The 27,623-nt window shown below is 53.8% G+C and overlaps 1 protein-coding gene across 4 annotated transcripts; it reads left to right on the plus strand.

Annotated features, from left to right (window-relative positions):
- The first annotated feature begins 864 nt into the window (after nt 1-864).
- Nucleotides 865-27,187, plus strand: Il4r (interleukin 4 receptor). Of its 4 annotated transcripts, XM_075972146.1 has the most exons (11): nt 1,216-1,271; nt 15,577-15,663; nt 17,358-17,496; nt 19,070-19,221; nt 19,673-19,724; nt 20,088-20,239; nt 21,554-21,710; nt 23,032-23,131; nt 23,930-24,008; nt 24,415-24,464; nt 24,770-27,187. In XM_075972146.1, exons 5-11 carry the CDS (start codon nt 19,721-19,723, stop codon nt 26,316-26,318), a joined length of 2,091 nt encoding a protein of 696 aa, XP_075828261.1. In that variant the 5' UTR covers nt 1,216-1,271; nt 15,577-15,663; nt 17,358-17,496; nt 19,070-19,221; nt 19,673-19,720; the 3' UTR covers nt 26,319-27,187. The 4 variants fall into 4 exon arrangements, with proteins under 4 accessions (XP_075828260.1, XP_075828262.1, XP_075828259.1 ...); XM_075972145.1 differs by lacking the exons at nt 1,216-1,271; nt 19,673-19,724 and adding an exon at nt 865-1,069; XM_075972144.1 differs by lacking the exon at nt 19,673-19,724 and having other exon boundaries at nt 1,188-1,271.
- Nucleotides 27,188-27,623: the final 436 nt, after the last annotated feature.

Here is a 27,623-nt window from a genome sequence, read left to right on the forward strand (position 1 = left end):
GCGGGAAGGTAACCCACTGCTATGGTCTGTCTTTGTGGCCAGCTTCCTTGGCTCTGTTTCGACATCGGTGCAGATTCATAGAAAGATTGCAAGAGGAGCGCTGAGAATTCCAGCCGCAGAGCCCCCGACATTTCCAAACGCCTCCCCTGACCGCATGAGCACTGGCCTTCCCGTCTGTCAGCACTGTTTAGATTCTGATTTCACAACCAGGCATGCAGTCTATGGCCCAGCTGCTTTCTTGGCCTAGTTCTGCAGTACCTAAGCCAAGCAGCGCTGCTTCCAAGCACCAAGCCTCTCACGTGGTTCCTTTTCCCAAACTGGGGTCACCGAGGGTGGCAAGGGTAGCCCACCGTGCCCTGAGTCATCCAGTTACCATAATGCAGAGCCAGCGCGCAGACAGGTGGCCCAGGAGGGATATAAAGGTGACTTTCAGACTCAGAAGACAGCGAGGTGTGGTGGCTCATAACTGTAATACTAACTTGGGAAGCTGAGACTGGATAGCTGTGAGTTCAAGTTCAGACTGGGCTACAATATGACAGCCATCGCTGCATAGCAAGATCATGTCTCAAAAACCATAAACTAAGCAAAACCAAACCGTAATTCAAAAAGCAGGATGGCAAGTCGGTGGAATGGCTCAGCTGGCAAAGACTCTGGTCGGCCACAGTTGCGCGGGAGTAAGTGCTATCTTTTTTTCATTTTTACAAGGATTCTGGGGATAGAACTCATATCCTCAGACTTGCAGGCTATCTCATGGGCCCCTCAGCAAGTTTCTTAACAGCTCCATCCATGCCTCTGCTTTTCCATCTGGAAAGAATGGTTGGTTGCACATGACTCCCTCATGAGGTAGTGGCAGCATGGTCTGCCAGAACCTGACGAGAAGCACTGGCTCCTGATTGATGAGCTGTTTTGCTTTCTAATTTCTCAGGCGCAGGCGCAGGGTAAACATTGGAAGAATGAGCAAACAGCCGCGATCACAAGCCCGGCTGGTCTATTGGGCCAGGACAAAGATTCGAATCCTGAGGTCCTGGAACTCATAAGCCAGAGTCCCCGACGGCTGCGGCCGCTTGAGGTAGGGCACGCAAATGACCGGGCAACAAAGCGAAGACGCGCCGACCGCGAGTGAAAATGAGAGGACGGTGGGGCGGGGCATGTAAATGATCGTGCACGGGGCGGGGCGTCTCATGTAAATAAGGGGCCCCAGGCGCGTAGGAAGCCGGGCGAGGTCCGCGCGCAGGAAAGCCCCGCGCGGCGCGTGGAGCCTGAGCGCACAGGTAGGAATGGGCGGTGGGGAAGGCTCAGGACCAGCCAGAGGTGGCCGCGGAACTGAGCGGGGCTGGGACCAGAGTCCGCGGATCCTCGGGTGGGCGTGGGGCTGCTGGGCTCCCCTCCCGGTCAGGGTCGCCAACCGTCGGGCCGCTGGTCGGAAGCAGGTGGACCGCCTGCCCTTAGCAACCCAGGCAGCCTCGGCTGTCCCAATCCGGACGGGACGGTAAGGGATCTTCTAGAAGCTGAGACTTCCAGGCTCCTCCCAGGTTCCGGTTCAGTAACCCAGGAACCTGAGTGTTTATTGTGGCAAACTGGACGTTGTATAAGCCAGCCAGTTACTGATTCAGAGCCTGTCCCCAAACCAACACTCCTGGGCCCTGTCTTTCCACAGCCCTCTGGGAAGTGTGGGGCCCACTGTGGCCTTCCCCTTACAGGCTTTTCGGAGTCTGGGAGCGTTTGCTGGGACATTTGTCCTATCTTAAAGTCTGATGGGAAAATTGAGGATTGTGGAAATGTCTGGCCAGAAGAGAGTCATGAGATTCCACAGTCCTGGCAAAGCCTTTTAGAAATCCGCCCGAGGAGTCATGACTGCATTGGGGTACACTGAGGCAGAGATGGGAAGTGACCAGTGTTCCATCCGTTTGTTCTCCATCTCATCTGTGCTCTGCTGTTTCGGGCTCTGCTATCTAACTGAGGGAAGAACACATAAGTCAGGAGGTTAGGGTTTAATGGGCAAGACACCTCTTCCTAGGGAAGTGCAATCCCTGAGCCAGTTTGGGGTGTGGGAGAACACCTTGGCAGGTTGAGAATCCCAGGCAAGAGAAGGCATGCTGAGCTGTTGATACAGCATGCGCAAAGGCTAGAAGGTAGGAAAACTCACTGTACCACCTAGCTAAGAGAAAAGCCAGATGTGTGGAAAGGTAGACAGTGCCGCAGGAGGTCCTGGGTGTCCTGCTGGTGGGCTTGGGTGAGTCACAGGGCCAGCCTCCTGGGCCTGCTGCTCCTGGATCTTGAGGGCAGGGATGGGGAACCCCGGGTGAGTTGCCAAACCGGCCACACACTGGTAATCGGGCAGGGTTGTGGTCATCTGACCGTTGACAGTGTCTGGGTTGTGTTGTGAAGTGCTGAGGTCTTCTCCAGTGCCCTCCCAGACTGAGGAAGGCCAGGTGGTCAGGGAGGCTGTCCCTGAGGCAGGCACAATGGCCTGCTGCTATACTTGGCGACAGATGAAGAGAATGCTTGGCCTTGTCCACACCACACCTCACTTTGCTGCCTTTGGGGCCTGGGGCAGCCACCCAACTGGGGTACACATTCAAACTTGGCACAAGAAGCTTGTCATGATCCCCATGGCCTAGGAGGTCTGTTTGGGAGGTGAGGCTTGGAGGTTGAAAGCTAGAGCTCCTGCCCAGCAAAGGCTTGATTTATTTCTTGTGTGCTTTGAGCTCAGTCTCTGTTGTGAAGTTCTGAGAATACTCTGGCATTGTGGTGAGGGTACATAACGTCATTTATGCCCCATTCAAAAGTGCACCTAGGGACAACAGGCACTAAGGAGAACATGAACAAATCTTTATTGTCACCCACAAGGATTAATTTGGCAAAGTGAGAATCCTGACATCCAGTTATGCAGTGATTTTGCTGGGGGTCCCGCATCAGAGAGTGACAGAGGAAGGCAGGGACCAGAGGCTCCTTTCCTCCCACCTGGCACTGCCCTGTGCCTGTGTCTGCCGTGCCAGCACACTCTTGAGCCTCTGAGGTCAGTCTGGCTGTGTCTGGCTGGATTTCCTATTCTGGGCTGGCATATCTGCAGATATCCAGCACTAATCAGACAGAGCGTCTTGGAGTCCAATGTTCTGAGCCAAAGGAAGGGAGTGGGGAGTAGAACTAAAGACAGGGGCCCAGCTTCAAATCTGACCTTGCTGCTCCTACCTGTGTGATCTCAAGAAAATCTCTCTGCATCCCTGCACCTCCCATTTGTCAGAGGTATCTGGGATGAGAATGATCAGGAGAGGGTGTTTCTAAACCATTGCTTGGGGGAGGGCAAGGCAGTTGACTGTGTTCTCCTCCTTAGGGTGACATTGCTTTTCGGAGCTGCCCCTGGCACTTCTTCACTCTGAGGGGCCAGGTGTGCCGGGTGCTGTATCAGGACAAAGATGGGGTGTTTGACAGAGTCCTTGCAGTTTAGACTGCCCTAGAGGAAGAGACTCGCCGCAGACTCTGAAGAGTAATCAGTGTCACTCCGTAGCACCACACTTGCCGGCCACTGATTGAGGGGTGAGGCCAACCCTGTTGGGTCTTGAGTGGCAGCTCATACAATGAGGAGAGATGGTGTGTCTAAGCTCCTGGGGTTTCCCAGGCACTGGCAGTCAGTGGCAGGGCCGGGCAGGGGTCCTGCGGAAAGATGGGAGTGGGAACAAGGGTCAGTAGGTGTCTCTTGGAGTGGTGACACAGGGCTTCCTGTCGCCTGTGGGCTACGCGTGCCGTTCAATCTCTTGAGCACATCATGTCTTTCTAAGAAGCGCTGATGTCAAGCAGTTCCAGGTGCTACCACCACTGACTCATGCAGATGCTGGGGCCCACAGCCTCTTGGAGGCAGCAGACCTTCAAGCGGGGGCCCCGGCTGAGGGACTCCTAGATGTGTGGGCATTGGGAAGGCAAGAAGTGGGTTTCAGGGGGTTGGTGGGAAGATAGGGGGTGCTCTGGGACTGAGAGCCTCCAGTCCCCAGAAGTCGTTACAGATTGAAGGGCAATGCTCGTGTGTGTTGGGTATCAATCAACAGGCCAGGGTCAAAACCCCGAGTGACCAAGCAGTAGAGGCCCCCGGAAGCTGACAGTCCTGAGGAGAAGGTGACTCTAAGGGGGTGACTTTAGGGTTGAAATCCCGAATAGAAAAGAGCAAGTATAAAGGCGCTAAGCAGCGAACCTTGCCCACAGCAAGGAGGCAGTGGGATGGGATGGGACTGGGGGAGCAGAGAAGGGCAGGAGTGGAAGTCAGGGGAGGAGGGAGGAGCCAGACAGACACCTGCATTATCTTATTTAGTTTGTTTAAACCCTAGGAGGCGAGGGGCTGTAAGACGCTCAACTTTTCTGGATGAAGTGACAGAAAAGTTCAGTTGGGGTCACTCAGCGAACCTCTCACCTTCACCACTGGTCATAAACAACGAAAATTAGTCTCACAAGATGAGCTCCCTCTCCTGTCCATGCCGCTGAAGTCAGTTTTTTACTTGGCTGTGCCCAGTAATCTTGTGAAAGCTGCCAGACCCCCACCCAGCCAGTTTACAGATGACCGGTGGATGAACCCCTTCCCCACAGCCCCAGAGAGCGAGAAAGCTGTGTGGGGGCGGGGACAAGTACATAGAAGCCTGTTGGATTGAGCTCCAATCCCCAAGGAAGAAAACAGGCTGCTGTAGAGATCTGCTAGGTGACACACCTCTGTTGAAGCTCCCTGGGGGAGGAGGAGCATTTAAAAGAACAAGGTTGTCTTGGTTGGATCCGGGAAACGTCGTTTACGGGCCCATTTTGGAGAACTTGGTCGGCCTGAGGTTTTCTAGGGCAGCCAGAGGAGTGTTCCGTCTTTTCAAATGAGGAAGTGAGACCCGGGGTGGGGAGGAGAGCTATGGCCTGGCCCCTGGCTGGCCATGGGCTGGCTGTCCTTCCAAACAGCAGAGTCGCAGTCTCCTGTCCACTGGCCTCTGGGACAGCGAGGTCCTACCGCATTGCTCTGGGGATGACCACTGAGACCAACTTTCCGGGAACCTCAGATTCCTGGCCCTGATTCTGCTCCCTTGGAGATACTGACTATCGCTCCGCTTCAGCCTAACGCTCCTCTAGTACAGGCTGTTCGGCTACAGTTAGTTATTCTAGGTGTTTCATCTACCTTTGGTGACTTTTGTGTTCGGTTTGACTCCGAATTTGACTTGGTTGGAGTCCTATTTAAAGACTTTGAGGTCAGAGCCCAAGGAGACCCAGAGATCATCACCTCCTCCTATCCAGAGCAGGTCCTATCTCTTGCTATCTGCAGTCATAGTTTATGAGAGCCTGCAGCCCCCTTGGCATTTGTAATGGTTGGGCCAAGGGAACCTCCATTTTTCTCTACGGTGTTTTTCCCACCTGAAATGTATTGTTTGAGGCTACAGTTGTCTTCAGTCTTTCGTGTTTTCCAGTATTTTCTGGCTAAATAAGTCTGTGCTGTCCATCCGTCTGTCACTGCTGGAGAGGTGCTAATTTCTTCTTGTGTCTGCTGCGGAAGCTGTTTGGAAATGCTGTGTGCTTTTGGAGTGTTTTGCGACAGGTGGAGTTTTCTGTGATCTCTGCTATGGATCCTAAATCTGGTCCTTCAGGATGCTGTGGTAGGCATACGTAGCTTCTGTCTAAATAGTAGGGAATTTGTTGGTCTTTCAAAAAGGATTCTTTTTCTGGCCATTTTTTCCCCAGCTGCTATGATGTGTTTGAAAGGATGTATGTGTGTGTGCATATGTGCGTGAAGTCCCGTGTCTTCCTGGATCGCTACCCCTGTGTATGCACAGCTAGGTTTATGTGCATGTACATGAAGGCCCCTTGTCTTCCTGGATCGCTGCCCCCTTGTATGCACAGCTAGGTTTATGTGCATGTACATGAAGTCCCGTGTATTCTTGGATCACTGTTCCCGTTGTCTGCACAGCTCGGTGTATCCGTTAGAGTTTGCCGATGGTGTCTGTCTCCTCAGCCAGCTTGCCTTGGGGATACCCTGTCTGCTTTCCTAGCAGTGGGATTATTGGTGGGTTGCCACACCTACCCAGCATTTACATGGGTTCTGGGAAGCCAAACTCTGGTCCTCATGTTTGCACGGCAAACACTGGAACCACTGAACCACCCTTCCCCAACCCCAATGATAGATGTTTGAAGTTAACCACATACGCCTGTAATCTCAGCACTGGGTCTGCTGAGGCAGGAGGATCCTGAATGCAAGGACAGCCTGTGTGACACAACAAGTAATCCTCGATTTAAAAAAAAGAAGAAAAAGAAAAAGCGTGCGTTTTCAATTGAGAGTGAAGTCCTAGAGAACTCATCTGCCAGGGTGAGCCCCCTCACCACGCCAGCTGTTTATGTGGGCTGTGTGCCCCAGCTCCGCGCTCTCCTTCCTTTTCTGTTGGTCTCGGCCTAGACTTTGAAGCAGTGCGGTCAGATGCAGACCAGGCAGCCACAGCAGACTTTGGATGTCACCTCCCCTCTCTCCGCGTGTGTCAGCCTGAGCTCTTTCCTGCCACATTTGAAGTGTCCTGCTCCCTGGCAGTCCCTCCACACATGCCACACTTGCTTCTTCTCTGATGACTTCGTGCCTGTTTGCTCCTAGGGGACTAGCACTCCAGTCTGCGCAGGAAACAGAATCCCGAGCTTGTTGCCTTCTCGTTCATAGTGCAGGGTGTGGCCTGCCCCTCCTGTCTGCCATAGGGGTGTAGCTGCATGCATGGCAGAGCACTAGCCTCAAATGTGTGTTTGTGGGCCTGGGTTTGGTCCCTAGCATCCTAAGTCAGAGCCGTACTGAAGAAGTCAGGCATTGCTGGCCGATCGTATCCATGTTCTTCCTCAGGCGCAAGCTCCTTAGCTGGCGTTTCAGCAGTGAGGCTGACAGAGGCAAAAGTCCTGGAGTGGGAAAATGCCTGGCCAGGGTAGTTATGAGACAGTGGATGACTCCAGTCTGGCCGCCTCCGCATCCATGGATGTGAGACATGGACCTCAAGGGACTTTCAGTTGAGAATTGGCACAGAACTGGCAAAGCTCGGGAGAGTGGAAAGGAAAGGGATGGTTGTACAGTGGAAGGCAGACCGGGGAAGGGGTAGGCTTGTCCAGGGTGGTGGAGGTGTGCGGAGGAGGGCAGTGCTGGGGGAGGAGAGTGGGGAGTGAAGGGGACAGTGTAGGTGACCCAGCAAGGGGGGCTGCCCAAGACGTACTTGGGGACCTGCAGGGCAGGAGAGGGTGTGGACTTAAAAGGACAATTCTTTGGCTCCTCATCTGCCTTATGAGGAAGATGGTAGTGGGGGCTCTAGAAGTTCTAGAATCTTCTCTAGCACCTCGATGAGCCACTGAGGAGGCCTCCTTAACCCATCTCCCGTCCCATCATCATGGTGACCAGTATTGGGGCGTGGGAATGGCCATAGGGGCAGTAAGGGGGGACTTTGCCTGGTGCCCGTTCTGGAGTGGTCATGGGAACCCCTTCTGCCATTCTGTCCCTCTTGCTGGGGTCCCCTCGCTTCTCAGGTCAGCTCCTACCCACTGGGCACCAGCTAATGGTGGTGGCCACATGGGGACCACAAGCTTAATTCAGTTATTTAGTAGTTACTTCATTATTGCTGAACACAGGGCCAGGATCAGGCTAGGCAGTGCTCTGTTTATAGGTACAGAGTGCCTTCCACTCTTCACGCCAGCTCAGCATAGGGAGCCTGTGGTGCTCAGACACAGTGGGGTGACCATGAAGTGTAAGGTCTGCGACTTGAGGGACCTTGATAACACTAAAGGGTCCTGAGAAACCCACAGGCCAAGGCCTTTGTTGATCCCACAGTAGACTGACCCTGGAGACTCGTCTTTTTTCTTCACTTTGCCAATTTCTCTGAGATAACTCACAGCATGGGGATCAGGCTGGCCTTGAACTCCTGTCTTAGGCTGTCCTCACGGCTGGCTGCAGGGCATCCTGCCATGGCCTTTCTGTCAGCTCCCTGAAAAACAAAGCTCTGACTGCAAGTGTAGCCTTATACCTCCAGAGCAGGTCCTCTGCTGCCATGCCAGTCACCCATCTCCTGAGGTCCTGACTTCTCACCCTGAGATCCGTGTCTGTCCACCGCGTCCCCGACCCATGCTGTGTGCCGTGGAATTGGGGGCCTTGTGCCTCTGAGCCTTTATTCCACAGTGGGAAGGAAGCTTGTGCCTGTGAGATATATCCCCGTTGTCGTGGCAACGGTCACTTTTTTAGGGCTTAGGCTTTTCTCAGTGGATAGAGGTAAGCCCTTCCCACTTCTTTGTAAACCCCGTCCCGGGCCATGGTCATTATCTTTGCTCCTTTGAACCTGCCCACTGAGGCAAGTGAACCTGCCCCTACTTCCCAGAGGAAGAGACTGCATTCTGACCTCAACCTGTTGGTCTTGGGCAGTCAGGGTGGAGTTGCACTTTGTCCCAGAGCCTTGACCTGTATCTGAGTTGCTCTGGGGTCCCTGCCCACGTGAGAAGCCCTTTGTGCCAGGGCTCAGAACAATACAGGATTGAGACAGCAGGAAGAATGCAGGCGAGTGCCCCTTGCCCTCACCACACCTGTCTGCAGCTGGCACACAGGGTATTTACCTATGTTCAGTGTCTCCTGCTGTGGGTGTGGGGGAGGGGCACAAAGTCCCAGTCACCACTAGACAAGTTTTCTGTGGAAGGCTGTGGAAACAATGACAAAGCCTGAATTTTGGTTCCACCACTTCCAGCTACCTCTCTGTCAGGCACTGAACCAAGAATTACACAGTCAGAGACCTGGGTTCAAATCCCGGCCACAGTAGTCACCAACTGTACATCCTTAGGCAGGTTCAGAACCTCTCTGGGTCCAGGTTCTCCCGTCTGTAAAATAGGGCTGAGACACCTGATTGAAAGTCTTCTCGGTTGGTATCAGGGGTCAGTGGGTTCCTGAGAGGAAAGGGAGCTGCACCCAACTGTTGAGAGCCAAAAGGATGGGGACCATGCAGGGGTGACGGCGCTGGCTTCTGCAGATCTCTGGCATCAGCCCTCACTGGACAGCATTTAATCAGTGTTCGGGAGCCAGGCATCCTGTTTCTGTGGCAGTAAGTAATGACCACAGTAGAGCTAGATGCCAGCTCGCTGGCCACAGCCCAGAGCCTTGCTGTGGGCCAGATACGGAAAATTCTAGCAGAGGAGGGGGCACCATGCGTCAACATGTCTCCATGGAAGCCCTCTGTACCCGCTCCAGATATCCTAACAGGGTGTAGGAATTGTAGCGCCAGCCTAGCTGCCGTGGGGCTGCCATGGGGCTGCTGTGCAGCGTGGCGCAGGGCCGCCTCCAGAGTTCTCAAGGAGGAGGCTGGGCAGGGTTAGTCAGCCTGAGTGGATGCTGAAAGGAGCTGGACCTAGGTGCTCTCTTGGGCTTCTAGAATTTTCCATAAGATGGGCTGCAGGGATCCTGGATGGAGTTGCCTGAAGGCCTCCCCAGGGACACTGTTGGCCTTGTGTGTTTATAGCTGTCAAGTAGTGCTTAGCTTTTGGTGACTCTGTCCCCATGATAGCTTTGCGGGGGCTTGGAGCCCTGGTCCACAGAGGGAGGAAGGGTGCCCAGCCACCCCTGCCTCTTCTAGAGGAGGCTCTAGCCATTCCACAGCCTCCTGGGCTTTCTCGCCTTTCTCCTCAGGACTCTCAAGCTGTCTCCAAGCCAATGGAACATTTTGCCCCTGGGGCTAGTGGTCCCTTAGATCAGTGTCCACAGTTCTTGCTATTCCTGTATGTCCTTCTATGGCCGAGTGCCCGAGCACACTCTCCTTTGTACCAGCCACCAAGTGTCACTAGCCCTGTCCTTTCTCCAACTCCAACGGGGCCTGTGTCTCCTGCTTCTGTAGAGTCCTCAGGAGCCCCCTATCGCCCCCAGACAGCCCTAGTCTCTCCACCTTGGTAGACAGTGCTGCCACCTGGGCCTGCCATTATTGCTGACGTACCTGCAAGACCTCAGCTGCAGGCAGGAAGTTCCAGGCCCTGCCTGGTGTCTGGTGGGTGAGTCACCTTCCCTTCCTCCAGGCCTCCTTGAGAATTTTCAGTTGTCCCACCCTTACAGGGAGCTTTGAAAGCCGACTCTTGGCTCACAGAGATCTGCCTGCTTCTGCCTACTGATGCTGGGATTAAGGCACGTGCCACCACACCCGACCATTGTGCTGGTAATTCTTGATGGTGAGGTCATCAGTCCTTCCCCCATTGTTTCTTCCACCCTCGTGGGAGCCCTGGAACCTCTTACTGGGACTGGCACCATGGCCTGCTACTTGGCCTTATGTTTGTCCCGGACTCCAAAGTCCTGCCCATCACCAGGCACGAGATCATCATTTCTAAAATCTCACATTTGCTTAAAAAACTCTCAGATCTTCTCATCACACTCTGGTGCCTGTTTAAAGAATAAGAGTGAGGGCAGCTGACGCTCAAGAAGTGGAGACAAGGATCCCGAGGTAAAAAACAGTCTCGGCCATGTAATAAGGCCCTGCCTCAAAATAACACACACACACACACACACACACACACACACACACACACACACACTTCTGGGCATTAGCTCGGATGTACAAATGCTTGCTCATCATGCATTGGACCTTGGGTTCAATCCCCTGTGCCAAGGAAGAGCAGTAAAGGAATTGAACAGTGATATTCACACCTGTAGGAAGTGTACATAGCCAGAAAAGGTACACAGGGAGGCAGGTGGCATCTATGGGCTTTCTGACTTCTTCTCACTCCAGCCACAGCAGGAGCAGGCTGTTGCCAACCCCTCCCTGGGCTGAGCCAGCACAGATAAGAGCCCTGGCCTGCACTGCCTCCCTGTCTGAGGTGGGGCTGTTGACGTGGCCACCATTTCTGGGAACCCCAGTGGCTGCTGCCTGGGAGCAATGTGTCCTTGGCCTCCAGCCAGGCCAGCCCAGCTGCCTTAAAGTTGGGAGGAAGCTACAGTCTTACTGAGACTGGAATCTTGGGTCGCTCACTTCAGAAGCCGCCCCAGCTTCTTGACCTTGCTTCCAATGCACGTGCAGCTTGTCATATTGCCATGTGCCGCATGCTTGCCCTGCACTGCAAGAGGCAGCAAGGTGGTCAAGCCCACAGATTGTGGGTCTCAGTTTGGCTCTGGGACCACAGCGAGCATCTTACCAGTTCTGCTTCAGTTGCCTGTGGAATGAGATGCTGACGGCACCTGCCTATAGGGTGTCTGAGAAGTAAGCTAGGGTAGAGTCATCAGGGCAGAGGCTTGGCCAAGGTCTGAGTTCAGACAACAATTAAATGCACAGTACATAATATGCCAGGCAGTGTTCTGGGGACCAGGGACAAATTAATGGTGAGGGCAGACACAAACCTGTCTTCTCATGCCTAGCACTCTTGGAGACAGACCCATAGTAGCTCTGGTGACAAATACAAGGTTTAAATGACCAGTTTCCTTTCTTTTTCAAAGAGGGGTTAAGTCTCACTACGTTGTGCTGGCTGGCCTTGAACTTAGAATCCCCCGTCTCTGCCTCTCAGATGCCAGGATTATGGGCATTCGCTGTTATGCCCGGCCGCAGGTTACCCCATAAACTTCCATTTCTCAAACCAGGAGTATCCTAAGGGGTCCCACATCTTCCTGTTGTCCCAGTTAATTTGATAAACCTTTTGCATGCTTTGCCTGTTTTTCTCAAAGAGGTATCATGCTGGCTTGTAGGATCTGTATTACAGCTATTAACTCTTTGTCTGTTGCTTCCTCTAGTCTTTCTTGTTTTAGTTTTCCCCTTTCCCATGGCTGGAGATGAAACTTAGGGCCCTGTGTAGGCTTCGGTGTGAGCTTTACCACCTGGCCACATCCTCAGCGCCCTTCTTCTTCCTCCAGTCAAGTCCCTCTCTCCACCATCCCTGTGCTAGGGCCAGAGATGTTTCTGCTTAGCCTTCCTTGTTGGGGGTGGAGGTTGTACCAGGCTGAGGCAGAGGTGATTGCTCTGGTGACAGGGGAGGGAGAGCCCTCAGCATGGTGGAGGGAAGTTGTGGCTCACAGCAGTGTCAGTGAGAAGGGAGCTGGTGGCCACTGCTCCCTGGAGGTTTGTGGGGCCTCGGGAGGATGGGTGGAGTCTTTGAAGTCATGTCACGTGGGACTTGGAGTTTATTTTTTTCCATTTTCTTAAATTTAAACTTTATTTTCAGATAATTGAAGGTTTAATGCAGTTTCAAAACTAACAGAGAAACAATGGGGGCCCCTAAATCCCAGTGATGATCTTGCACACACATGCTTGCTCACACATGTGTGTGTGTGTGTGCGTGCATGTGTGTGCATGCATGAGTGATGTTGAGTGTCTTCCTCTGTTACTTTCATATTACTTCTTCTAAGGACCTATTTCTTCTGTGTGTATGGTTATCTTGTGTTCTGTGTTATCTTGCCTGACTGTATGTTGGTGGACTTCATGAGTTCTGTTGTCCTTGGAGGCCAAAAGAGGGCACTGAGTTCCTTGGAACTGGAGTCACAGAAGGTTGGAAGTGTGGATGCTGGAAATCAGACCCCAGTTCTCTGTGCTCTTAGCTGCTGAGCCTTCTCTCCAGTTCCCCCACACCCTTTTTTGGTTTTTCGAGACAGAGTTTCTCTGTAGCTTTGGAGCCTGTCCTAGAACTAGCTCTGTAGACCAAGCTGGCCTTGAACTCACAGAGATCCACCTGCCTCACCTTCCGAGTGCTGGGATTAAAGACATGGATCACCACCACCTGTAGCCATCTATTTTTGAGACAGGGTCGATGATGATGATGATGATGATGATGATGATGATGATGATGATGATGATGATAATAATAATAGCCTGGAGCTCACACATTACGCTAGATTGTGGCCAGCACACTCCAGGGAGGAGCTGTTCCCTCACCCTGAGAACCAGGCTTACACACACACTGCTAGATCTTACGTGGGTTCTGAACTCAGGTCTTTATAATTGTGTAGCACGTGCTTTACCCGCTGAGCCATCTCCTCAGCTCCTCGCTGTGTTGCTTTCTTACACATCTATGTACAGAGTCACAGCCCAAGCACTGGCCCCATTGGTTCCCAGAGCTACTCCTAGCGTCAGCATCTCCTTAGGCTTATGTGACTCTCACACCAGCATCTTGGCCACAGTAGATACCAGGACATCGCTCAGCGCAGGAGCCCACGTGTGACTCCTTCACAGTCTTGGGCCTCCTTCCAGCCCTCATGGCCCGAGCACTTGTTCCTAACATTATATGATTCCAACTGTGTTGTGTAAGAGTCCAGACGCCTGGACTTAACTCTGAGGCAGGCTTCTTTGTGGAGCCCGTGGTCTGTGGCCCAGGTAGAGCCGGGCAGGCCTGGGCTGTTGAGGAGAGTAGCGGTCCCTGGCCTTGTTCCTCATTTAGGAATGACTCTGGCCACAGTGTGCAGAGGGTGGCCCATAGGCGTCCACAGCCAACTGCTCCGGACATCTTGCAGCTCCAGAATGAGTTTTCAAAACCCCATCTATCAAAGATAGGATGTCATCACCTAAAGGAGTTGCCTTTGCTACTGAGTTCACATGTGAGGCTCCAGGAGCCCCTAAAATGGAATGAAAAGTTAAGTGTATGTGCCTGCCTAAAGAGGATTTCTCTTGCACCCAGGCTCATACGAGTCAGTGACCTCTCAAATGAGGACTTCTTTTAGAAAGTGGCTAATATCAGGGCCTCCCCCATGAGAGGCAAATTCAAATCCTAAATCTTCTACAGCAAGTCACTCAACCTCCCTGTGCCTTTGTTCCTTCAGCTGAAAACGAGGGAACCATAGTGATTCCTTGATAAGGCTGTTTTGAGTTGGGGGAGGGGGAGTAGAAGAAAAGCTGCTGCTTAAGTGAGAGAGGAGGCTGGAGGAGGGTGGAGCTTTCCAGGACAGACTCAGGTCCAGGTCCTCTCCTAGAGGAGCCCAGGCTTACTTGGGCGCGGTTACCTCCCTCATCCTGTGTCTCAGGCTCTGTTTTGGGACCCATGAAGACCATCGTCCCTAAACCGCTGCTGCGCCACTGTCCAGTTGTGAGGCCTCTCCACAGGTAGGCCAGGCTTCCGTCCTTCACACAGGCTGTTCACATTTGAAGTCGACAAGTGCAAGGGTCAATTCTCTCAGCTCATTTTCCTTCATTGTTAGATGCAGGCTGTAGTTCCACAAGCTGTGGAACGTGCTTGGAGCTCAGAAGCAGATGGACCTGGCTTCTGGGTTTGGGTCTGCCTCCCTGCAGGTTCTGGGCCTTGAAGTCATGATCTTCCTGCTGGACACCGGCCTCTCGTACTCTCCAGACTGGGCTTTCTGTGATTTGCCCTGTTCCCTCAATCTTTGAGCGCTGTGTCTTCCCGTGTCCCCTCAATCTTTGAGCGCTGTGTCTTCCCGTGTCCCCTCAATCTTTGAGCGCCATGTCTTCCTGTGTCCCCTCAATCTTTGAGTACTCCCTTAAGCTCATCTGTTGTTCGCCTTCCAGAAATCATCCATCTTTCTCTGGAGTCCAGGTCCCTCAGTGTGGAACTGCAAACTCCTGTATGATGACAGTTAGGTTGTGATGGACCTGCGTGCCAGTGAAGTCCCTCGGGTTGCAGTGGAGCTGAGGAAGTCTAGTGCCGAGGCACATGGCAGCTGTCACTGTGTCACAGTGTAGCATTGCTTGTGGGGCTGTGTCACTCCCTGAGTGCTGCAGGTGCACTAGGAATTCACACTTGGTGACAGTGCGGACAGTGTCCCGCAGGGTCGTCGATAGCATGAGCCTTTGGTGACTGGAACTGGATGCGTGTATGGTCGGGTGTCCACCTTGTGCCTTGCTTCGTCTGTGTGCCTATGCCAGGCTCAGCTTGACAGACCCGCGTGGCAGAAGGAGGTAGAACCCAGAAGCTTAAGAACCCTGCTGCAGGCTCACAGCTGCTCGGCGCAAAATGGGCCTGGGGCTGCAGGTTTCCATAAACCCTGAGAGAGACCCAAGCAGGAGGGGGGCACTGGGGCTAACAAACCCACTGCTGCTCAGAGAATGGCACCCAGCTCCCCTTGTGGCGCTTTTCTCCCTCTTCTTCCCCTCACCTCTCTTCCCCTCCTCTCCCTCCCATGTCCCCATTTCCTCTCTTTCCACGTGCTTTGAGCCTCTCTGCTGCCTCCACCATGCTGGAGGTAAAACCCAGGGCCTGGTACATGCGCAGGCACTCAGCTGTCCCTAGTCCCTGAGCACTCCTGGACCTGGGATCCCTGTATCCTTCCCTCCCTGTGACCCCCTAGCCTGGGGTTGCCTTTATCACCAAGCCAGTTGAAGCACTTCCAGACTGTTGCAGCCACAGTGTGGCCCCAGATGTCTTTGTTCATTTAAGCTGCCAGCACCCTTTAAAATGTGGCTATCAGTAGATGGCTGCTTAGCAGATGGGGATGCTGAGGCACTGTGTGCTGCTTGCTCAGGTTCACAGCTGGTTTGGGAGGGAGCCGGGATTTGAACTTGAGAAAGTTGTGAATGTATGTATGCCACCGCTCTTCTGGGGCAGCTGAGCAGTGGCGTGACCTCTGGCTCTGTGTGGAGAGGGCATAGAGTCACATGTGAGATGAACCCCACTGAACCCAGATCAACACTCACCTGCTCTTTTTTTTTTATTCAGGCACCTTTGCATCCCCAATGGGGTGGCTTTGGACCGAGTTCCTGTCCTCTGTCGGCTGTCTGATTTTGCTGTGGGTGTCTGGCTCTGGTAAGTCACCTCCCTCTGCTATTCGTGCAACAACCATTAATGACATGTTAGGGTCCCAAGGTTCATCAGCGAACCCAACAAAGCTCTTGTGGAGATTGTGAGGTAGCAGAAGGGGACAGCCGATGATCAGCGTCCTGACCAGTTGTTTGCCTCGACACTAACGCACCTTGAAAATCGAGGTTGTCCTGGAATTAAAGGTTATCAAAAGATGGTGGGAAAACTCAGCTCAGAGCTGAGGAGGGAGGCTTGAGGGGTTGGGTGGCGAGAGGCAATTGCAGGGTGCTCAATGATGTTCTCTCAAGGGGCAGTAGGGTCAACTTGAAGGAAGGCAGAGGAGGGCTTGCCAGTGCCTGCAGGTGTGTTCTCGGTGAGCCCCCCGCCCCGAAAGAGCTACCTGGCATGGGGTTGGGGATGACACATATGTCACAGGGCCACTGAGTGACATATGGAGAGTCTGAACTGAGGCTGGCACTCGAGTGAAGACCAGGGTGGAGTAGAGATCTGGGCAGAAAAGAGGTTTCTGAGTCAACCTGGAAGGTCAACGTGAGGACCCAAAGGAACTGATTGCATGCTTTCTCATCCGTACGGCCGGCCAGGTGTGGCTTACCCCTGCCAGCTTAGCACTAGGGAGACTGAGGCAGAAGGATTGTGAGTTTGAGGCCAGCTTGGGCAACATAGTAAGTCTGAGGCCAGACTGATATAGCTATGGAGACACTGTAAGAAACAAACAAACAAAAAACAAATGGGCACACGAATTCTGCACCAAGCCCAGACAGGGACAGACTGTTCTGTGTGACAGGGAAGACCACAGCAGCTGCTGGACGAGTGGGGTCAGGAGGTCAGACTTTTTTTTTTTTTTCGAGACAGGGTTTCTCCATAGCTTTTGGTTCCTGTCCTGGAACTAGCTCTTGTAGACCAGCCTGGCCTCGAACTCACAGAGATCCGCCTGCCTCTGCCTCCCGAGTGCTGGGATTAAAGGCGTGCGCCACCACCGCCCGGCTGGAGGTCAGACTTTTGTTTACTGTGTGAACACTTACTGCATTGTGGGGTACACCCACTGGCGTGGGTATCGTGACTTTGTCTGGAACGTGACCCTGCAGGGCTTGGTTCAGAAAGCTCCTGAGGCCCCCCAACAATAGTCAGAGCGACCAACAGTCAACAACCCCCCACAGTCATGGGCTGCACCACAGCCCCCTCGGTCTCTGAATTGTTGGCAGGGAGCTGACATATAAGTGCCTGTCCCTTCCTCGTCTCTGAATTGTTGGCAGGGAGCTGACATATAAGTGCCTGTCCCCTCCCTGTCTCTGAATTGCTGGCAGGAAGCTGACATATAAGTGCCTGTCCCCTCCTCCTGCCCTCCTTCAGTCTCTTCTGTTGGCTAAGCCTCTTGGAGCCTGAGCAGTACAGAACAGGGTCAGCCTCTTGCCCCATTGGATAAGGGGTGGGGAAGGAGATGTAGGAGGCAGGAAACTACAGGGTCCCACCTCTTCCTCTGTGCTTCTGGGGTGGTGTAGCACCTGTATGTGTGCACGTGCGTGCATATGTGTATGTGTGTGTGTGCGCGCGCGTGCGCGTGCATGCGCGCGCGAGGGCAGGTCTGAGTACTTGGTCCTGTTTGCACTAGCCTCCCTCTTACCTTGGTGGTGGGAGTCCCTTGCCATGATTCCACTGCTCAGGCCATCTTGTCTCTGCAGGGAGCGTCACGGTCCTGGGTGAGCCCACCTGCTTCTCTGACTACATCCAAAATTCCACTTGTGAGTGGTATCTGGATGGCCCTGTCGACTGCAGAGCTCAGCTTCACCTGTCCTACTGGCTGGACTTTGAGATCTCTGAGTAAGTAGGGTAGGGACATAGTGCCCAGAGGTCTGTCCAGGCCTTTGCTGCTCCCAGCAGGCACCAGGCTATGTTGTGCTTTGTGGCTTGTGGCAGCTTATTGGGTGGAGCCAGTCTGGGATGAGGCATCCTGTGTGATACTGCATTTGAGCTGGGCTTGAAGCTTGGTGGTGCAGACCTATATAACCCAGCAACTTGGGCAGCTGAAGTAGGAGGGATAGGAGGGTCAAAAGTTCAAGGCCTGCCTGGGCAACTTAGATCCTGTCGCAAAATTAAACAAGCGAAAGGCCGAGGATGTAGCTCAGTGGCAGAGCACTTTGTGACAGACGATCTTCAGTTCTGTCGCCAGCGCCCCACAGGGCACAGGGGACACTGCAGGACTCTGGACCCACTGTCACTGTGTCACATGACTGGAATATTCAGCTCGATCAGCACTTCTCTCACTTCTCTTGGGCCTGACGTTAGCAAGAGCTAGAGCTAGATCTTGTCTCAAAAAATTCTTAGCTGAGGTTGGCAGGATGACTCAGCTGGTCAAGGCTCGTGCCTGATGGCTTAAGTTTAATCCCAGGATTCACGTGTTGGAGAAAACTGTGGAAGTTTGGTTGAGCATACTTAGCCATAGGACTAGACTGTGTGGTGTTTGCTTTGAAGGCACGGTGTGCGGGCATGGGGTCCAGGTCTTGCTCTGCGCCATTCCCTGTCACCTAGGTGTTCTGGGTGTTCTGTGAGCATCGTGCCTAGGACAAGCCCGAGTCCACAGACCCAGTGCTCCAGAGACACACCCAGACACTGCAGAGTGACCTTCCACCCTCTTATTGCCTTGCTCATTGGCACAGAGCTGTGGACGCTGGCAAGCTGTGGACGCTGGCAAGCTGTGAGCCTTGGTTCAGTTGGCCACTACTTGGTTTTTGGTTTTGTGTTTGTGTTTTGAGACAGGATCTCTCTGTGTAGCCCTGGCTGTCCTGGAACTTGCTATGTAGACCAGGCTGGGCTCAGCCTCGCAAAGATCTGCCTGCCTCTGCCTGTGCTGGAATTAAAGGCATGTGCCACCACAGTGGGCGGACTACTGTTTTCATGACCAGTAGTGTTTTATTAGCATGCAACTTCTCATAGTTGGCATCTTGTCTGTGACTGCTTTGGGGCTACATCAGCAGTTTGTTGTGGTGACAGAAGCTATGTTGTCTTCAAAAGCCTTTGGTTTCCTTTCTGGCCTTTAACAGGAAATGGGTTTTAGCCCCTGGCCCATGAGTTGTGGGTGGCCCATCTAAGTGGCCCATTGGCAAAATTATACTGGTATATACAGGACGGGGTCTGTGGGAAGTATGCTGGAACTTGTCACAGTTCACTGTGACCTGAGGGATGCTGACTTTCTTAATGTCCTGGAGCTAAGTCCTGGGACTGAGGTCTACAGTCAGAACAGCACAGGAGTGTCCAGAATGGGGTGGTTCAGGGCTGTGGCCAGCAAGATGCTAACACCAAGTCAGGTGCCCGCCTTGTCCTGGCTGCCTTGGTCTTCGGGCAGTTAGGAAGCTGGTGACCATGGGAAGTACCCTAATCTAGCCTGTGTCTGCAGAAACAAGACATGCACCCCAGAGAACATCGCCAGCTCCGTGTGTATGTGCCGCATAACCATAGAAGAACCGGTCCTGACAGACACCTACCTGCTGGTCCTAAGGGCTGAGGAGCAGGTGCTGTGGCTTGGCTCCTTCACGCCCAGTAATAATGGTAAGGCCTAGCTAGGCTGGTGCTGCGGTGCAGGGAGGTGAGGTGCGCGCTGGCCGCAGGGTGGCTGCTGGGTTATCATGTGGCCTTGACTGTGGAAGGCTCACCTGCTCACCTGTCCCAGATAGTTTGTTTATTTGTATTACTGGGGACAGAACCCAGGACTTCACAGTTGCTGGGCACTGCTACTGAGCTATACGTCTCCGCGCAGGTGTAGTTACAACAGGAATCCAAAGCAAGAGTTTGTTGCTGGGTGACATGGGGCAAATCGCATTACTTATCTGAACCTTGGCTTGCAAAAAAGATAGATTGCCTCCATTTTGTAGATCAGAGAAGGCAGGCTGCTTGCCTTAGGTCACACAGCTTCTCAGTACCGGAGGCAGAATTGGAGAGCACATCTCCCCAAGGACTCAAGGTTTTGTTTTTTTGTTTTTTTTTTTTTGTCTGTGGTTAGAACTGCTGCTCAGACCACCAAGGACCCACGAGCTATTAGAATTAGCCCATGGGTGAGTTTAAGGTCATTTCATGTTAGCTTTAACATACACGCTACAGCTGTGATTTCATAGATATGATTTCGGAAGTGATGAAGCTGGGTGAGGGAGCACACACCTGTAATCCTAGCACTCAGGAGTCAAAAAAGGAGAGTCAGGGGTTCAAGGCCAGCCTCCCCTAAGGGAGGAAGGAAAGGAGGGAAGAAGGAATGGAGGGAGAAAGGAAGGGAGGAAGGGAGGGAGGGAGGAAGGAAAAAGAGAAAGGAAAGGGAAGGAGGGAGGAAGGGAGGGAGGGAGGAAAGGAAGGGAGGGAGGAAGGGAGGGAGGGAAGAAGGGAGGAAAGAGAAGGCCCCTCATGCAGGCCCCCTTCCTCCCCAGTGAAGCCCAAGGCTCCAGATAAGCTCACAGTTCACAACAATGGCTCCGATGCATGGCTGCTGACGTGGAGCAACCCATACCCCAAGAATAGCTTTCTGTACAACCAACTCATGTACATGGTCAACATCTCCAGAGTGGACCACCCCGAGGAAGTGAGTGGGCACCGTGGGTCCTTGCCATTGCCTGGGAACGGGGCTGGGAAGGAGGGCTCCATCTTTGGAGTAGGGAGCTTGGGAGTGGCATGGAGTCAGACGGGAGAGCTCCCTCCTCACCAGGCTCCGCCCCAGGCACGCCCTTCCCCTTCCTGGTTCTCCATTTTCAGTGTGCAGCTGCGTTGGCCAGTTTCCTATCACTATCAAGTTCTGAGATAATGAGTTTTTAAGAGGCAAGGTTTATTCGAGTGCATGATTTCCTAGATGGCCGTTTGTGATCGTGTGGCCCCATCATTCTGGGCTAGTGTTGATGCACCGTGGCAGGAGCGAAACAGAGCTGCTCACCTCCTGGTGGCCAGGAAGCAGAGACAGACAGAGAGGGACACACACAAGCATGCAGCCACTGTCCTAATGTCTCCTAAGAACATGCCCTTGTGACCCACCCCTTACCAGATGCTACTGTCTCACAGTAGCTCAGTCTAAGGACTAGGCCTCTACCAAGTGGACCCTAGGGAACATTCTGAAGCTGGACCCTACTGTCAGGAAGAGGACTTATCCCTGCCATCCTAACTCTGTTAGTGAAGGGCTTTGGGCCCCACCTGCTTCCCAAAAGGGGACACTTGAGGTTATGAATGGCAGAGTGGTCACTTCAGGCTGGATACACTCCTGGTCACTTTGGCTTTCGTGTGCCATTCATGGTGACCTGTCTTCTGTGCATGGGTGACACCATCGCTCCTTGCTGAATATCTAAAAGTAGATTTAGGCTGGTTGTGGTGGCACATGCCTGTCATCACAGCCCTCAGGAGACTGAGAGGGAGGATGGGAAGTTCGAGACTAGCCTGGGCTACATAGGCCTTTCAAACAACAACAAACAGAATCCCCAAAATTTCCTGCACAGGAAGGTATCATCAGCTAGACAGAGACAGTTGTCTGTAGGGCTGGGCCCCTGAATTAGAAGCAGGTGGGGGTCATTTCCTACCACACATGTCCTCCTGCCCCTCCTTCCCAGCATTTCCAGTGGTGGAATGACCTCCAGAAACCAAGGGGTGAGACTGCTGAAGTCACTTACCCAAGGTCATACAGCTTAGTTAGTTGTAGTTTACAGTGTGTTCAAACCCAGCTTAATCCACTTGTCCAGATCATAGTTGATGTCACATAGCTAATCATGGGAGGGGCTGGGGGAGGACTAGCACCCTGTTTCCTCTATGGCGGCAGGGGTGTGCCCAGCATGAAGGGATCATTCAGGACAGCAGCCATGCTGCACATAGCAAATCCCTGCCAACTGTGCATTGGTGTGTCCCTCTGTCCTGACAGTTCGTAGTCCATAATGTGACCTACCAGGAACCCATGCTGCTCCTCCCAACCAAGACCCTGGAGTCGGGGGTGCAGTACAGGGCACGGGTGAGGGTCCTGGCCAATAGCTTCAGTGGCACATGGAGTGAGTGGAGCCCCAGCGTCACCATAGACAACCGTGAGTATCGGGGCCCTGGGCTGTGAGGGTCTATCTCTACACTAGTCGGGAACTACCCCTGGATGACCCTCAGGGTTTTCAGTCCTGGAATGTGGTATAGTGGTCAGAGGCCGCTGTCATAAACAGGCCCACAATTCCACGGTGGTCACTCTTGAGTCACTCGTGCAGCAGTGTTAGTCTGAATCCTTGTATCCAACACAGCGTGGCTTCGCAGTCAGGACCAGGGACAGTTGTGTGGTTGGTTCCGTGGTAGCTGCTGAGGTGGGGAAGAGCTTGTACGCAGAGGGCACAACATAGGTAACACATTTTCCAGCAAATATTGACAAGCTGTGATTGAGTGACTTTGGGGCTCCAGCAGCGAGGAAATACAGGGGAACCTGCGTGCAGTGGAGCTGACCTGTGTCAGAAACAGAAATGTGGGGTTCAGGAGATGGTTCCATGCCATGCAAGCGAGAGGACCTGAGTTTGAGTCCCCAGGACCCACGTGAAAGCCTGGCGCAGCAGCACGCATCTGTGCCCAGGGTGAGGATTAGGAGACAGGAGTCTCCAGAAGCTTGTGGCCAGCTAGCGTGTGTAGACAGGGATGAAATCGGACCCATTTCAAATAGTGTGAAAGGCAAGAACTGACCGATAGGTGCTGTGGCTCACACACTCCTCCCCTCAGACCCTAACATAAGCAAGCGCGTGCGCGCGCGCGCGCACACACACACACACACACACACACACACACACACACACACCGTGAGGGAAAGATTATAAATTGATTAAAAACCAGAAGTGCAAACAAAGAAACCAGGTAGATGACAGCAAGTGCCAGGAAGGAAGAGAGGCAGAGTGGAGGGAGGGTGGCAGAGGTGGTGGGGGACGGTGTCACAGAGGTCTTGTCAGAGTCAGTAAGCAAGGAAGAGACACCTGTGCTCGTGCTGAGTGTATGACCTTGTAAATCCTGTGGTCCTCACAGCTTGTGAGAAAGGATGTTTCTAACCCCGAGGGAAGAACCAACCCCCCACCCCGGGCTGCTCAGCAAGGACTGGATAGAGACAGGCTTTGAACTCAGGTCCTCCCGCTTGTCAGGGCATTCCTCTGAGCTAAGGAAGACAGGAGCGACAGCTTCAAGCTGTTGTGATCTGGCCTTGGATCAGGGACGGTGATGTCGGGATGTGATAAGGCCTTGGTGTGTAAGGGGGAGAGGAGAGTTAGGGAGACAGGTGGGAGGGCTGTCCGCAGCCGGGTCACCAAGGGTCTCGGGAACTGAGTGAGTGGAGGCGACTGCACATGGCACAGGGCGGGCTTCCAGCTCACGGCTCCCTTCACCTTGCAGACTTCCAACTGCCCCTGGAGCAGCGCCTCCCACTGGGAGTTGGCATCTCCTGCTTCTGCATCCTGTTGTTTTGCCTGGTTTGCTACATCAGCATCATCAAGTGAGTCTCTGCTTTGGCCGGTGCCTCAAGCTGGCCCTTCTGCGGTACTAGTTGTGGATACCCCACTTACCTGTCCTGGCTGCCGTGGCTGAGACAAGGATGACAGCATCCCTGGTCCAGAGTCGGCCTCTCAGGGCAGGCCAGTAACCAGCATTCTCCACAGTGGCTGTGCTCTGGAGAAGCAAGCCAAGGGGTGTGTGTGTGGGGGGGGCGGTGTTAGTGGTGGTGGATGCTCTAGAGGGAAGGAACTGTCTTGGGCTGGGGATGGAATCTTTCTTTGGCACAAAGCTAAATGGAGTTGTCTCTGTGTCCCTCTCAGGACCCATGGTATGGTCCAGGCCCTGGGCATGTGGTGGGAGCAGAGGCATTTGAGCAAATGATGTGAGTGAGGCCTAGCGAGGGTGCTTGCTGGCAGGTGGCTATCAAGCTGCCCGTAGCCTGAGCTCTTCTGTAGGCTCTGAGTGACCATGAGACCACGACCTCCAGGGGAGCCTGGACAGGGCTGGTAGATGGGGGGAATCTATTTCTGCTGAGCTCTACCTTGGAACTCAGGCCCGGGGCCATGTTTTTTTTTGTGTGAAATGAGATTAGAAGAAACTGAAGATGGGTGCCAGGGAGTTGCCCACAGTTGGCAATGGATGAAATCGTCCTCGTCGGGTTAGGACCAAGATGGTCTTTGCGTATCCAAGTGGAATCAGTGTGGCCTTGGTGCCCTGGGAGGAGTGCTGGCCAGGTGCTTGCCAGAGCACCGTGGCCATTGCATATTCAGAGATCGGCCCTCTCCTTTTCTACCCTCAGGATTAAAAAGGTGTGGTGGGACCAGATTCCTACCCCAGCACGCAGCCCTCTGGTGGCGATCATCATTCAGGACTCACAGGTAGGAGGATGCAAGTGTTGCGTAGTGTGACTCCCAGCCACGGGTAGGGTGGGGGCAGGGAGCTGAGGAAGGTGGTGCTCGAGTGCTAATAAACTCACAGTGGGCAGCTGTGAAGCCCACATCCAGGCCCAGGAGGACCCAGTATTAGTTCAGCCATGTCCCTCTGGTCACAGTGAGTCCTATGGCCAGAGTCAAGAATGTAACAGGGAAGCTGGAGTGTCTGGAGCCGTTTGCTGTCCCCAATGCACCTTTATTCATGGGGAGGGGGGTGGTCTAAGGCTCCCAGACCTCTGTGGGGCCTACGAGGACCTCAGCTGTCCAGGCACAGCTGTCTCTGAAGACACTGAGCCTTCTGTAACGGGCCTGGGCAGACAGCACCCCAATCTCACTTAACTGTCTGTTTTAGGTGTCCCTGTGGGAAAAGCAGACCCGAAGCCGGGAGTCAACCAAATGCCCGTATGTATCTGAACTTGAACTTGGGTCATAGCTTTTGAGGATTTGGGAAGTGTGGTAGTTACTCAGCCAACAGCGGGGTCATTCCTCTCCTCTGTGCTCCTCCCAAGGGTGTCAGGAGGCAGTTGTGGGTAACTTGAGTCCCCAGTCTGCAGTGAGAACAGACTGGATATTGATTATAAAGTCAGAAGTCTTACCTATAGCACTCCAATATCAATCAATACAGGATGATTCCTTGCAGGGTTCTGGGGGACGAATAGGAATCTCTCAAGTGTGGCAAAACTGAACCCTAAGTTTTATTTCTGCAGACGCTGGAAGACATGTCTGACAAAGCTGTTGCCCTGCTTGCTGGAGCATGGCATGAAGAGGGAGGGAGAGTCCCCAAAGGCTGCCAAAACTAGGCCTCTCCAGAGTCCTGAAAAGGCAGCCTGGCATCCTGTGGAGGTCAGCAGGACGGTCCTCTGGCCAGAGAATGTCAGGGTCAGTGTGGTGCGCTGTATGGAGCTGTTTGAGGCCCCAGTAGAGAGTGAGGAGGAGGAAGAAGAGACGGTCAAAGGGGACTTGAACATGCTGCCTGAGAGCAGTGCCGGTGGCTTCCAGGAGGGTCAGGCAGACATCATGGCCCGGCTCACTGAGAACCTGTTTTCAGACTTGCTGGAGACTGAGGATGGGGGCATTGGCCAGTCGAGCCAGGTGGGGTCATGCTCCCTTCTGCCTTCAGAAAGTGGGCAAGCGTCTGTGGCCTGGGCCTGCGTCCCCATGGGGTCCAAGGAGGCCACAAATCAGGCCACAGAGCAGCCTTCACACCTGGGCCCTGCTTCAGGCAGCCCAACGCCCAGCGCACCTAACCTGGCCTGCACAGAGGTGCCACTTGTCATCACAGACAATCCTGCCTACCGTAGTTTTAGTGACTTCTGCGGCTCCTCTCCACATCCTGGAGAGCTGGCCTCAGAACAGCAGCAGGCTGGACACCTGGAAGAAGGGGACCCTCCAAGCCCAGCTGAAGAATGCCCATCTGTGGAGCAGGAGGACAGCTGGGAGCAGATCCTTCACCTGAGCGTCCTGCGGCATGGGGCAGCTGGCCCCGCCCCAGCCCCTACCAGTGGCTACCGGGAGTTCGTGCAAGCAGTGAAGCAGAGTGCCACCCAGGACCCCAGGGTGCCTTGCTTTGGGCCCAGTGGAGATGCTGGTTACAAGGCATTCTCTAGCCTGCTCAGCAGCAATGCTGGCTGCACAGACACAGCAGGACCAGAGACTGACAGTGAGCGTGGAGGCTACAAGCCTTTCCAAGCAGGATCAGGGACTGACAGTGGGCCTGGAGGCTACAAACCCTTCCAGAACCCCGTTCCTAATCAGTCCCCTAGGTCCATGCCCTTATTCACCTTCGGACTGGACATGGAATTGCCGTCCAGTCCTCTGAACTCAGTCCCACCCAGCAGCACCACAGAATGCCTTGAGCTGGGACTCAAAGGAGGTGACAAGCTGAAGGCCCCTCCTCCCACAGATCAAGTGCCCAGTCCCTTTGGGGACGACCTGAGCCTTGGCATTGTCTACTCTTCCCTTACCTGCCACCTGTGTGGCCACCTGAAGCAGCACCATAGCCAGGATGAAGGTGGCCAGATCCACGTGGTTGCTAGCCCCTGCTGTGGCTGCTGTTGTGGGGACAGGTCACCGTCCCCAGGGAGCCTCTCAGAAGCCTTGGAATCCTGTCCTGGGGAGATGCTACCAAAAGCCAGCCCCACCTCAACACCCAGGACACCTTCAGACTTGTCAGTGGAGGGCAAGACTCTGGGTCATGCTATTTCCAGCCAGACCCCCAAGGTGTCTGCAGGCACCCTGGGCATGGCAGTTTCTTAGGTGAGCTAGTAGGCTGTTGTTGCTGAGGTCTGCACTGAGGCCAGGGTTCATCCAAACCAGGAACGTGCCTCTCGGGAGACAGCCCAGCTGGCAGGTTTCCCAGAAATCCAGAGAATGGTGAATTGAAGATGTGAACTTAGCCTGACCCTGGGGCCTGGAGCCTGTTTGACTCCCCACCACTGGCGTGAGCTCTCCTCTCACAAGGGATTCAGGGGCTCAGTGTGCCGTGTCCCATAGCAGTCCTGAGGGTCCTAAGTCCCCTGCTCCCCTAGTTGTTGCTGCCCTACCTGCTCGGGCCCAGTTTTTTCTCACCAAATAGACCTGTTGTCCAAGGTTCACAGCTTTTTGACTCTCCTTGAGCTGGAAGCTGACCCTAGAAACTCACATCTGGCCTGGCAGTGGCTTAGGTAGGAATTGTAAGTTCAGGGAAGGCAGTTATTGGCCCCAAGGTGACCATTCATTGAGCAGCTGCTGTGGGTTGAGGCAGGAAGCAGAATCTGCTGTCCTGGCTAAGACAGCTGTGGAGAGCACCAAGGCTACAAGACACTTCTGATTGCCTGAAGCAGCACAGTCACCGCCGGTTGCCCACCTGCAGCCAGGGCTCCTGGAATCTGGAAGTGGAGATCCCCCAAACAGTGGTCACTACTGGCAGTCACGGCGAGACCCCAAGGGGAGGCTGCTGGTTCTGGTTGGTGGCCAGGAAGTCAGGGTAAGCAGACAACAGACTGCAATCTGACCTTGTTCTAGAAAGATGGGGCCAGGTTGAGCAGTGTCTGTATGTCTCTACCTTGTGACACCTAATACATTTGCAAAGAGGGCAGGCCAGGCCACGTGGAGCCTTACATCAATAAAGACTCTTTATCTTGTCAGTTCTCCTTTATCTCACACACAAACACACACACACACACACACTGAGGCCTCCCAGCAGCCTATGCAAAGCAGCTGGCGTGCAGTCCGAGAAATCATGGAATAAGGTTCCAGCAGTTGGTTTAAGGGGGTTGACTTGGGCATGGGGCAGGGCTGCAGCTGTTCCAAGCCTCACCTTCCAGCCCTGGCTGCCACAGCTTGTGCCCAGGTATGCCTGCTCAGGGGAGGGAGCCGGTCACCTTTCTCCAGTTGGCACTGGCTTTAGTGGGAGCCTGTCTCCACAGGCAGGAGTCCTCCTCTGTTTCTTGTCTTTAGGCAGAGTGCTGAATATGTTGGATGCTCCTTCGCACACAGAGGACGTGATGCTGCTTTGTGTTGCTGAAAGTAGCATGGCATTGGCAGGCCCCATGTCAGGCAGAAGAGTGGTGGGGTAGAAAT

Source organism: Microtus pennsylvanicus, chromosome 5 (assembly GCF_037038515.1).
Source record: "Microtus pennsylvanicus isolate mMicPen1 chromosome 5, mMicPen1.hap1, whole genome shotgun sequence".
In the NCBI taxonomy this organism is placed as follows: Eukaryota; Metazoa; Chordata; class Mammalia; order Rodentia; family Cricetidae; genus Microtus; species Microtus pennsylvanicus.

Excerpts from the sequence above, each read along its gene's own strand:
- Il4r (XM_075972145.1), top strand. The coding sequence starts at position 15,594 with ATGGGGTGGCTTTGGACCGAGTTCCTGTCCTCTGTCGGCTGTCTGATT. Across the intron at positions 17,497-19,069 it reads CTGGACTTTGAGATCTCTGA|AAACAAGACATGCACCCCAG; the intron begins GTAAGTAGGGTA and ends CTGTGTCTGCAG. Across the intron at positions 24,009-24,414 it reads TCATCATTCAGGACTCACAG|GTGTCCCTGTGGGAAAAGCA; the intron begins GTAGGAGGATGC and ends TGTCTGTTTTAG.